Source organism: Pezoporus flaviventris, unplaced genomic scaffold (assembly GCF_033815535.1).
Source record: "Pezoporus flaviventris isolate CSIRO_AGI_PZ_B2104156 unplaced genomic scaffold, CSIRO_AGI_Pfla_v1 ptg000168l, whole genome shotgun sequence".
NCBI lineage: Eukaryota > Metazoa > Chordata > Aves > Psittaciformes > Psittacidae > Pezoporus > Pezoporus flaviventris.
This window is the reverse complement of record NW_026892716.1, coordinates 286,256-298,597: the sequence shown is the minus strand read 5'-3', so window position 1 is coordinate 298,597 and position 12,342 is coordinate 286,256. Positions and strand designations below refer to the sequence as shown.

Below are 12,342 nucleotides of genomic sequence, written 5' to 3'. Positions count from 1 at the left end.
AAGGGAAAGTGCAAAGAGGATGGAGCCAGAATCTTCCCAGTGGTGCCCAGTGCCAGGATCAGAGGCAACAGGCACAAGCTGAAGCACAGGAGGTTCCCTCTGAATATAAGGAAATGTTTCCCTGTGAAGGTGACAGAGCTCTGGCACAGATTGCTCAGGGAGGTGGTGGAGCCTCCATCCTTGGAGACACTCAAAAGCCACCTGGACATGGGCCTGAGCAACTGACTCTGGGTAGCCCTGATTCAGCAGGGGTGTGGATAAGATGATCTCCAGAAGAGCCTTCCCACCTTGTCTATTTTGTGAGTCTGTGTTTGTGTTAGATATTGCAAAGGCAACAGACAACAGCAGAAGCAATTCTGCAAAAGATAAGCAAGAGTGGGCAAGAAGAGAGGTAACACTCATCCATTTGAGAGGTACAGAGAAGAAACCTAACCCAGCATGACCTGAAGATACATAAATACTATCACTACTTTTATTAAAGATACTGAAGTTAATCCGGTGATGAGGTGCACTTGTGGATGGGAGAGACATGAAAAGCCGTAGTGTTATCTTAAGAGAAAATGGGCTGAAGTACACTCATGTGGGCCTGCTTGAGCAAGTCCAGGGGAGGCCACAGAGTTGCTGTGAGGGGTGAAGCAGCTCTCTTCTGGAGCCAGGCTGAGAGACCTGGGCTTGTTCAGCCTGGAGAAGAGAAGGCTCCTGAAGGGGAGACCCTAGAGCAGCTCCAGTGCCTAAAGGGGCTGCAGGAAACCTGGAGAGGGGCTTGGGACAAGGGCCTGTAGGGACAGGCCAAGGGGAATGGCTTTAACCTGCCCAAGGGGAGACTGAGCTGAGCTCTTAGGCAGAAGCTCTTCCCTGTGAGGGTGCTGAGGCGCTGGCACAGGGTGCCCAGAGAAGCTGTGGCTGCCCCATCCCTGGCAGTGTTCAAGGCCAGGTTGGAAGGGCCTTGGAGCAAGCTGCTCTAGTGGAAGGTGTCCCTGCCTGTGGCAGGGGTTGGAACTGGAGGAGCTTTAGGGTCCCTTCAACAAAAACCAGTCTGGGATTATACGATTCTTTGTCAAGGAGTTGGGTAAAAAGAGAACACAGCAATACCATCAGCCAGGGTCGTATCAAAACAAGCCACTGCCAAGTGAATTGCTACATGACAGGGATGGAAGCCAGCATTGCAGGGACACTAGCCTGGCAGACTAACATCAGCACTTTGAAGGCTGTATGTCGTGGTTTAAGCCCAATTGGCAACTCAGCCACTCAGCCGCTCTCTCATTCCCCCCCCCCTTCCTTCCTTCCACCTACTCCCGGAGGGATGGGGAGGAGAATAGAAAGAATGTAACTCCCACGGGTTGAGATAAGGACAGTCCAGTAACTAAGGTATAACACAAACCACTGCTGCTACCACCAATAATAATAATTATAAGGGAAATCACAAGGGAAGAGAATACAACTGCTCACCACCCGCTGACCGATACCCAGCCTGACCCGAGCAGTGATCTAGCCCTTCTGGGTAACTGCCCCCAGTTTCTATACTGGGCATGACGTGCTGTGGTATGGAATACCTCTTTGGCTAGTTTGGGTCAGGTGTCCTGTCTCTGCTTCCTCGTGGCTTCCCCTCCCCCTTGGCAGAGCACGAGACCCAGACAGTCCTTGGTCAGAGTAAACATTACTGAGCAACAACTAAAACCATCAGTGTCATCAGCGCTGTTCCCAGGCTGAAAGTCAAAACCACAGCACTGCACCAGCTACTAAGAAAGAGAAAAATGACTGCTACTGCTGAACCCAGGACACTGCAGAACAACTTCAATGGCAAGAACGGTTGCAGACATAGCATAAAGAGGAAATTGTATAAAACGTATGTGGAATGGCTGAGGGCAGATGTGCCAGGCTAACACCATGCTTCCCTCCCTGAAGCAAAGAAGATAAAGTGTGTCGAACTGGCCTGGGTGTTAGCTGGGCTCTGATGCAGTAGCACATGGGAGAGGCCTCATTAAATTGAAAAGAGGCAAAGGATGGATGTGGCTATGTAACAGAAAAGACTAAAAGACTGTCTGGCTCAAGGAGTGTGATTAGCAGACCTTTGCAGAGATGGCTCTTGGGCCTGACACTTCCTGCAGATAGGTGCAAGGTCAAAAGAAAGCTGAGAACCTTATGAGCTTGTTGATGATGTTAGAGGGCACTCCTTCAGATAAGTTGATCAAAACAGCCTTGGGAACTGCAAAAACAGGGACAGGAGATGTGAAATGGTCTGCGCCTTGACCGGGGGGGGAAACCAGAGTCCGCTTCAAAAGGGATTTTTGCATTACTAACAACAGGGAAAGGACTTGGCTTTCTGGGCCAATGACAGTGAGTGCCAAAGTGATACTGATGTGAAGAACACCTTGCATGTCAGGACCACTGTTTTCAGTAGATGCTTGGAAGAATTATAATGTCTTTATGCACGGATCTCTAAAGACTTTTCTGTGACAGTGTATCTAGGATAGTGTAGACCGTCCAAGTCTGGATAAGACACGTGCTTACTAGGACAAGGTGTAATGGGTTCAAACTCAAACAGGGGAAGTTTAGGTTATATATAAGGAAGAAGTTCTTTACTGTGAGGGTGGGGAGGCACTGGAATGGGTTGCCCAGGGAAGTTGTGAATGCTCCATCCCTGGCAGTGTTCAAGGCCAGGTTGGATGGAGTCTCGGGTGACATGGCTTAGCATGAGGTGTCCCTGCCCATGGCAGGAAAGTTGGAACTAGATGACTTTAAAGTCCTTTCCAACCCAAACCATTCTATGATTCCATGATTCTACCATCAATGTTGTTGACTGCTTTGCAAATGACATCACGTGCACTGGCAGCCAGACCCATCCCTTCCTGTCCCAGTTTCTCCACAATTTTGGGGCTGGATGAGCAGATGAACAAGGGCAGAGGGTGCCCTGCGATGACAGTTGTGGGGAAGAAGGCTGTGGGCTGCTGCATGGTGTCCTCCAAGGGGTGAGCAAGGGGTAGGTGGTGCAGGGACAGGAGGAGCTGTGTGATGGCTACCTGAACGCGAATGCTGGCTGACGTGCTGCGGGGCACCGCGCCATGGTCGCTGGCTGTCACAGTGAAGAGGTACTCAGCCCGGTCTGAGCGGCGCAGGATGGTGGCAGTGCGCAGCTCTCCAGTAGCCACGTGCAGGGTGAAACGCTCTGCCCAGGCTCCTGCAGAAAGAAGGTGAAATGCTGTGGTGAGAGGCACAGAGGAGGGAGAGCAGGGACAGGCTGGGCTGGAGGAGGGAGCATGCTGTGCTCACTCATTGCCCACAGGGGTGTGCCCACCCACTGCCCATAGGGCTGATGGCTGCAAAGCAGAGAGCAACATCGGTAAGTTCTGCAGCTCATACCTATCAGTGAGTAGATGACGGTCCCATTCTCGCCCTCATCGGGATCCTTGGCCTGCAGGGAAGCGACTAGAAGTCCTGATGGCTTTTCTTCCAGCACCTGCAGCACAGCCCAGGGATCAGCAGTGGCACAGGGAACCATTCACAATACTCCCCAAACCCTGACCACGGCACAGACCTGCACCTTCCTACACCAGACCTGCACCTGACCCATGGCACAGATCCCCCTGGCTGTACCTGAGTCTGGACAACACGGAGGAGTCCACATCAAAGCTGGCAAAAGGAGTTTCTGTCTTGCCATCCCTCCTCCCATTCTGCCCTGTTTAAAAACCAGCTTAGCTGTGTTGGGGCATGCTGCAGCAGTGAGCTGCAGGGTGAAGGAGGACACTTTTGCCCACGTGAGATCCAAAGCCTTTAGAGCTATGTAAATCCAGGGCTCCATGACAGTCTTGATTTCCTCAGCTCCCACCAGCCAGCCCAGGGAGGTTTGTGATCTCTGGAAGTGCAGCTCTTCCTGGGCAGGGACACCTGCACTCCTGGTGCTTCTCCTCTTCAACCTGGTTCTAGTTAGTGCTCCTGCCTGCTGGCTGTGGCACTCAAGACCACCACCTTATGCAGTGCATCACGATACCACAAAGACATCAATTACACATGTGCTCAGTGAAGTCCACATTCTGAGGTGAGCTGCCAAGCTTCCTGACAGACACCAAACGTGACAGCACTGCACGCAAACACCCTTCCTGGATAGCCATGGAAGTGGACACATTCCCATCACTGCCCCTCCCCACCTGTCAGGTCAGTGCACACACCATGCCTGCTGGCAGACCTGTCTCTCCTCCAGCACAGACTCCTGGCACCTACCCACCCCTCACTGGCAGGGCAGGTTCCTCGCCTGGCACAGACCCTGCAGTCCCTTCCACACCAGAAGGACATGAAATTCCCATCCTCTGAGCACATCCCACAGCACAGATCATCCCTGCAGACCCAGCTGTGCTCGGTGTTGCCCGTGCGCTCCCACCTTGACACACTGGTGAAAGAGATAAGTGAAACCTGAGCAGAATCCCAGGAAAGAGGCTGCAAGCTCATGAGAGGAGCAAGCGTTAATGCTATTGCACAAGTTGCGCACGGGGAGACCAGAGGAGCTGGACTTGTTTCGCCAGGCCAAGCAGTGATGTGACTGCACTCTGGAAACACTGGGGAGAGGGGAGGGAAATTCCAAGGATGGAGAAGAGCTATTTAAGCAAAAACACAATATTGGCACAAGAACAAATGAGAACAAAATGGTCAGAAATTAGTTTAGGCTGGAAATGAAGAGCTGGTTTCTGACTACCAGATCAAGGAATCTGGAACAGCATTTCACAGCAGTGATGGAGGTGGAAGACCTTCTAAATATAGCTGGACTGGCTATGAAAAGGAGTGTCTGTGTGGACACCTCTAAGTGGAGCCATGCTTAAGAGGTACCTTACCCCTCTCCTCTGTGTCAGGCTGGGGCAGGTCCTGCCCCCCAGTGCTGTCCCTAATAGTCCTCAACCAGCATACAAGGGGCTCTTGCTTTGTGTGCGTGGTCACACTCCTCTTCCACGAGGAATCCAACTCCATCCGAGGAAAGCAGTGACTCAGCAGAGGAGCTCAGTGAGCAGTATCTGCACAGGCTCCACACACAAAAGCCATTTCAGATGCACAAACAGAGGAATAAACAGCAATAGGAGTGGTCTTGCCTCTGCAAGAACCTCAGCCTTAATGAAATTGTGACCAGGCAGGTTTGTCCAGGTCAATGCCCACCCGCCAAGAGGCTGTTGCAAATACCAGCTTGATCCAGAGATCACAAAGCCATCTCAGCCACTGGTGTACCTCTGACTGTGGCTGGCAGTGGGTAAATGGAGATGCAAGAAATAGGGTATGTATGGAACAATCCTCCTGTGAAACCTTCCCAGCTTCCAGCAGCCTGTGGCTAAGTCACTTCCTGAGCCCCAGATCATATTTTTGTTCAACAGTCTTTGATGGATTTGTTTCTTTCCATGAATTCATCTAGTTTTGAACCCATGCAACTTTTGGCAATGATTTCACAATCTAATGATGTTCTGCATGAAAAGTACTGCCTTTGTTTAGTTTAAACCTGCTGCCTAGTAATCCCTAGGAAGCTGCCCAGGTCCTGTGAAAAAAGCAACTTGTAATTTCCCCAGTACTTCCTCTGTGCCATTCACTGTTCACCTCTCTTACACTCCTGCAGTTTCTTCCATGCCAAAGAATGTTCAAGTCTTTTCTTTCTGTATGGAAACTATTATCTACTGGAGATGACATTAACATCCTTTTCTGAACCTTTTCTAGCACTGCTTATTAAGTGGAATGGAAGCTGGGCAGAGAGCATGTGCAGGCTTTGAGATGTAGGGCAGTGATGTTTTCTTTCATTCTCTGCTCCTTCTCTAATAAAACTCAGCATTTGATTTGCCTCTTTGACTGCAGATGAGCCCAGAGCTGACATTTTCACAAAGCATTCACAGCAATGCTCCTGTCTTCTCCCTAAACTTAAGCATCCAATACAGAACCCACCACTGTGTAAGTGAAATTCATAGTGCTTTTTGCCATGTCTATTACTTTACAGTTAGTGACTGTGAACTTAATATTTCATTTTCTTTCCTAACTGAACAGCAAACCAAGATCCCTCTACAGCTCTCCACGGGGAGCCCTCACCTTTATGGCCATGAACATCAGCAAGCAACCACTTCTTCTGGAGGATGCATGAACATGCTGCACATCAAGGACACCAGCACCAGTACCAGGCACCCACCAGTGACATACCCCCACTGGGAAAACAGAGCACTTCTGCATTCTCTTTCCTTGTGATGATTTCCTGGGAGGATTCGTTACTACTGCAGTTCCTATGTGAACCCAACTGGTCCTGCTAGGGGTTACCAACGTACTCATGCTGCAGTGGGAGACACCCCTAGAGCTAACGCCTGAAGCGAGGTGCTGACACAGAACTCTCCCTCTGCTCTGCCTATGAACAGTGATATGAATGTATGAACACATCACTGAGCACGTCTGCAAGAATCAGGAATGGAAAAGGAATGACCAGGGAAGGCCAGATGAGTTGCAGTGTCCCCAGGGTCCTCTGCCGATGGCCACCAGTGATCTGCCACCACAGTCCTGCCTGCTCTGCCCTGCCTTTGGCACATGGCTCAGGCAGGACCCGTGACAGAGGAAGCTGCTGTCACCATGAGGTTTTAAGCCCAGCACAGCACAAGTGGCCTTGTGCATGCTGCCTCGAGAGCGGCAATGTGCAGAGCATCCTTCCACCTGCAGGCTGTGCCCGCTCTGTGCAGAGGAGATGAGCACAGGGCTTCTGCTGCCCATCCTGCAACTCACAAGTGTTGCACACTCAACAGCAGCCCCACATCTGCTGCAGCAAATCCAGCAGCAGCTGCTCCCTCAGTTCTGTTCCCAGTCACACAGGGAGTTGTTCACAATCTTTCTTTGAGCCCCTGCACTCCTTTCCTGTGCCCATGGGGCTGAGCAAATGCAAGACATTTGGGAGGGCTTCAGCAGCAGAGTCCTCAAATCCCTGTTAATTTTACAGGCTGAGAGCTGCAAGACTAGTTGGGTTTTCCTCAGATGCCTGTGTCCCTACAGGAAGGCAGCAGCCAGCAGACACAGCACCCATGCATCCCTCCATAAACCACCATGTGGCTCTGGAGCTGCTCCCATCTCTGTTCATCACCCACACCATGGTCACAACATGCTCTGGAGCCCTTGCCACATGAGCCACTGCACAGAGGCCACAGCACAGCAGATGCAGCCAGTTCTCACCCACTGCTGCTAAGCAGCATGGTCAGAACAGGTCTGCAGCATGCGTAGGGGACCACTGCCACCACACAGTACTGAGAGGGAAAGCAGGGCTGGGACCCACAGCAGGGTCTCAGAAAACCCCTGTGAGCTTCTGCCCTCTGGTCACTCCTGTTGGTCTCAGAGCCCTCTGCAGTCTTCTCCTGCTCTGTGCACAAGGACGTCTCTATTTTCCAAGCACATCTTACCACATTGCAACCAGACTCACCAGAGTGCCCTGCCCACTGCATGGATGCAACTCGTGCCTGCTCATCTCCCACCCTGAAACTCACCTGGATGTCCCTTCTCCCCTCCTTCTCCACAGAACTGCCTTCCCCAAACCCAGAGGCTGTCACCCTGGTGCCCTTACCTGCACGGGCAGCTCCTGACCACTGGCCACATGAAGGAAAGTGGGAGCGTTGTCATTCTCATCCAGCACAGTGACATAGATGGTTCCTGTGGCACTGCGGGGTGGTGCTCCCCCATCCTGCACGATCACCAGGAGCTGGTAGCTGGACTGCTGCTCCCGGTCCAGGCTATGCTTGGTGCTGAGCTCCCCTGTGAGGGAGAACGAGGGACACAGCTCAGCCCCAAAACTGCTTTAGAGAAAAGCCTGTGCTCAGGAACGTTGCTGGGGAGCTCAGCACCACAGGGGTAGGAAGATGAATATTCTGTTGGGGCACTGGCCTGGTCTACATCACTTTGGACCTGCCCTGGGCCTCCTCCCCACCACCCCAACCTAGGAAGCCAGGAATTTCCTCACCTGTCTGCGTATGGATCAGGAAGTTGGGATCGTGCTGGAGCAGGCGGTAGGTGAGCCGGCTGTTCTGCCCAGCATCCCGGTCACTCGCCATCACCCTCCCCACACTGCTGCCAGGAGCCTGGTTCTCAGGAATGGTGAAGAAGTAACGCTCCTCGCTCAGCCGGGGGCTGTTGTCGTTCTCGTCAGTGATGCTGATCCGTACAGTGCTGGTGCCTGTTTTTCGGGCTTCCCCCCCGGCACCGCTGCCTCCCGCTGAGGCCAGCACCGTGAGCACGTACAGGTCCCGTGTCTCCCGGTCCAGAGCACTTTTGACATAAAGCCAGCCGCTCTCGGGCATGATGCCAAAGCTGGCAGCATCCCCATCCGCACGCAGGTGGTAGGTGAGAATCATGGATTCTGCATCGCGCGCCAGGGCCCGGACCTGCAGGAACCGCGTGGACACAGGGACACCTTCCTGCACCTCCACACGGTAGGTGAGTGTGTCAAAGATGGGCCCATTATCGTGCTCAGCTTGCACATGCACCAGCAGCGTGAACGTGGAGCTGAGCTGGGGCACGCCACTGTCCCGGGCCACAAAGGCCAGCCTGTATGTTGTGCTGGCTTCATACTGCAGGGCCCCCATGAGTCGCACTGCTCCCGACAAGCGTTCCACGCTGAAGGTGCCACCGCCTCCTGACAGCAGCTCAAAATTCACCTGACCGTTGGCACCACTGTCACGGTCCTCAGCCTGCAGAGTATACACTGTAGTCCCAGGTTCTGTGGCCTCTGGCAGCAGAATGGAGTCAGAGGGGGCTGGGAACACTGGCACGTTGTCATTCACATCCGACACAGAGATTTTGACGCGTGTGTTGCTATAGGCAGGAGGTGAACCACTCCGGGCCTGGACATCCAGAATGAGGACTGACTGGGACTCATGGTCAAGAGGCAGGCTGGTGCAGAGCTGCCCAGAGGCAGAGTCGATGGAAAAGTAGCCATGAGGATCCCCCGAGGAGATGGAATAAAAGATGTCATCAACATGGCCTGTGGACAAGCATGACCAAGGCCAGGTTGGACAGGGCTTGGAGCAACCTGGTCTAGTGGAAGGTGTCCCAGCTCATGGCAGGGGGTTGGAACTGGGTGACCCTACCAATCAGCAATAGTGATTTGAGTGCCCATCTTGCCTCCTCACTCCCTACAAACAGCAGCAGGGCTGGGCAGTGCTGTCTGCAGCAGACTCTGGTCGGGAGGTGCACAATAACACCATGTGCATGTACGCACAGATACATGTGCACACGTGTGTTGTAAGCACAGGTGGGAGAGTATGCACTGAGCTGAGTGACAATTGCCTGGGTGCACATAGGGGTGTGCATGCCTCTGTGTGTGCATGGAACTCCTACTGTGAAGAAGTATGGTGCTGGACCTGCAAGATGATGCAGGGACAGGGAAGGTGACTGTGCATGAGAGGGACAAGCCCATACCTGGAGGGTTCTGGGCCCGGACAGCCCCCACACTGGCACCCTGCAGCATGTCCTCGGGCACTGTGAAGAAGTACTGAGCTTGCTCAAAGACAGGGGGTGAGACTGTCCCCTCCACGATGCTGATGTTCACCCGGGCGTTCGGCTGTGCCTGCAGGCCCCCACCATCTTGTGCAGAGATCACCAGCTGCACCAGGGTGTTGGCTTTACCACTCAGGGACCATGAGAGGGAGATGACACCTAGGGAAGAAAGCAGTTCAGAGGACACTGTGCCTGCACCCCTGCCTGTTGCCTGGCACAAAGGGAACAGGCCAAACCATGAGCTTGAAAAGAAAGACCTAAGGGGCTGCAAACAATGTGCATCACAGGGCAGAGCTCAACGCAGAAGAACTGGAGTAAAGAAGAGGAACTCTCCTGGGAAAAACTCCCCAAATCCTCAATCTGAAGCCTAGCCCTGAGCTAAGCAGTGATGAGGGCTGGCGGAATTGAGCCAGAGGGCAGGTCCTGCGAGAGGGAAAGGAAGGAATAGGGCTTCCAGTGTGGGGCACAAGGTGAGGGTTATGACATAGCAGGTGGGATCTAGGCTGTGGAGAGGTCTTGGAGGTGATGTAGAACTGGAGAAACATCCTCAACAGGCCCTACAAAATATGTGGCTCTGCATTAGGATGGCTGTTAGGTCAGTCTCATCCCAGTCACATTCTGGGAACTTGGGGACAGTGTGGAGAGACCCCGATGCCTGTGCTGAGCACAGGACACCTTCCTGTCCTGCTGATATCCCCTGGCACCACATGCCCATGCACTCACCTCTCCTGCAGAAAGTGCTCTGGCTTTGATGGCCAAAGCAAGGCAGAGCAGATGCAGCCAGAAGGTGGGACTGAGTGGGACAAAATTATAGGGAAGAAGAGTAAATGGAGCAGGGGACAGGAAGGAACTGAGCAGGGAGAAGAAAATAAGCAGGATACAGCCTGATGGGGCAAAGTGAGCAGCATGCAGGAGGAAAGGTGCAATGAGTCAGGGACCGGAAATGATAGAGAAGGAAGACGTGACAAATGAGGAATGAAGCAGGAACAAGAGGTCAGAGACTGAGCCTGGGAAGGGGCTGCCAGAAGCCCAAGAAGCAGAGGCAGCTGCTGTGTGGCAGGGAAGGGAACAGCCATGCCCTGGTGGCAGCCTGTACTGCCAAGATGGGCAAGCAGTGACCCTGGGGCTGGCTTTCACCCCTGCTCCGACTGCTGCCTGCTCTGCCTGCCCCAGAGCTTGCCCTCACCCGTGTCCTTGTTGAGGGAGAAGAGAGGGGGTGAGTTTCCCAGGACAATGCGGTAGGTCACTCTCCCGTTCAGCCCCTCATCCTTATCGTGGGCAGTAACACGCAGCACTGCTGTGCCTGGCATGCTCTGTGTGCTGATGCTCGCAGCATACTCCAGCGGGTAAAACACCGGCCGGTTGTCATTTATGTCCTCCAGGAAAACCTTCACATACACCATGGAGTTCAGGCCACCCTGCAGAAGGATCAGATCAGAGCTGGTGCAAAGAGCAGAGGCAAGGACGACAGCACCCCCTGCACAGTGCTGAGTTAGCAGCATTGCATCCCCATGGCCGCTCCAGCACTCACCCCATCAACCGCAGTGATGGTGAAGTCGTAGGCAGACGTGCCCTCATCACGATCCAGCGGCTGCACAGTGCACAGCTGCCCCGTGTGCTTGTCAATGCTGAACTGCGTGGGGACAATGCTGCCGATGCCAGAACCAATGGAGTAGGACAGGGAGCCAAATGTGCCACTGTCTGCATCTGTGGCTGTCACCTGGAGGAGAAAAGGCACTACATGAGGGGAGCTGGAAACAGAGACCATCAGCCAGACCCAGCCCATCACCGCTCCACAACCAATGCTGCCCTCTGCTCCATGGTCCGCAACCAGTGCCCATCCCCAAAGCTGGCCATAGTAAAGCAGACTGGCAGTTACCTCCTCAGCCCTGCGATTCTTCTCCCACACAAGCCACACATCCTCTGCAGCCCTCCCGGAAGAGCATAGGTCCTCACAGGGCTCACTGGCTGCAGGCAGTGCCCCAGGCAGTGCTACAGGCAGCCATAGGGCACCAAGGAGCAGCCTGTGCTGTCCTGCGCCCCTAAGGGGACACAGAGGTAGGGGACCTGCATCATGCCTCTGTCCACAGTGCTGCCCTGGGTCACTGCACTACCAGAGTGCCTTGTCTCAGGTGATACCTTCCTTCTTGCACCGCTGGGAACACATCCATGACCCAGGTGAACAGACTTGCCTTAGCAAAGGAAAAGGCCATATGGAGGGGGTGCAGAAAGGCCAAGTCTCACACAGATGCCAAGGATCGAGCAGCCAAGCATCCCACTGCACCCAGCTTGATCAGCCAGGCAGGGACAGCCCTGGCTCTCTGCTCCAATCTTTTCTGCAAATCATAGAATAAAACCATAGAATTACAGAATCAACTGGGTCGGAAAAGAGCTCTAAGATCATCAAGTCCAGCTGCTGCACAGCACTTCCAACGCCACCAACCCATGTCTAAACCTCCCATGGTGCAGCTTGAGGCCGTTTCCTGTTGTAGCATCCCTTGTTCCTCGGGAGCAGAGACCGACCCCCGCCCCACTCCAACCTCCTTTCAGGTAACTGTAGAGAGCAATAAGATGCTGAAGACAAAACCGGGAAGAAAACCGTTCCCCTTTCACCACGGCCCTGGCCCTGCCTTGCTCCCAGAGGTCTGTGCCCAGCAGCCCTGGGCTCTGAGGACGGTGACCGAGGGCGGCATTGCCCTGCGAAACCCATGGCCCCCAGAGCACCTGGAGCTGCTGCAGCGGCCGGGCCAGCAGAACACAGCTCCGGAGGGCGGCCCCGCTGCCCGCGCAGGGGCTGGAGCTCTGCACGAGAACAAAGCTGGGGGCCAGAGCCAGGAGGGAGGCGGCTGGGCCAGGCACGGGTGA

General features: G+C 53.9%; 1 protein-coding gene across 2 annotated transcripts in view; it reads right to left on the bottom strand.

Annotated features, from left to right (window-relative positions):
- DCHS1 (dachsous cadherin-related 1) overlaps positions 1 to 12,342 on the bottom strand; it is a 51,189-nt gene that overhangs the window by 15,756 nt on the left and 23,091 nt on the right. For both annotated transcript variants that reach the window (XM_061480049.1, XM_061480050.1), the window contains exons 3-9: positions 11,009 to 11,197; positions 10,664 to 10,895; positions 9,400 to 9,636; positions 7,943 to 8,962; positions 7,550 to 7,737; positions 3,361 to 3,457; positions 3,021 to 3,178 (exon numbers count right to left, since the gene is read on the bottom strand). In XM_061480049.1, coding sequence (XP_061336033.1) covers positions 3,021 to 3,178; positions 3,361 to 3,457; positions 7,550 to 7,737; positions 7,943 to 8,962; positions 9,400 to 9,636; positions 10,664 to 10,895; positions 11,009 to 11,197 — 2,121 coding nt within the window. The remainder of the gene's footprint in view (positions 1 to 3,020; positions 3,179 to 3,360; positions 3,458 to 7,549; positions 7,738 to 7,942; positions 8,963 to 9,399; positions 9,637 to 10,663; positions 10,896 to 11,008; positions 11,198 to 12,342) is intronic.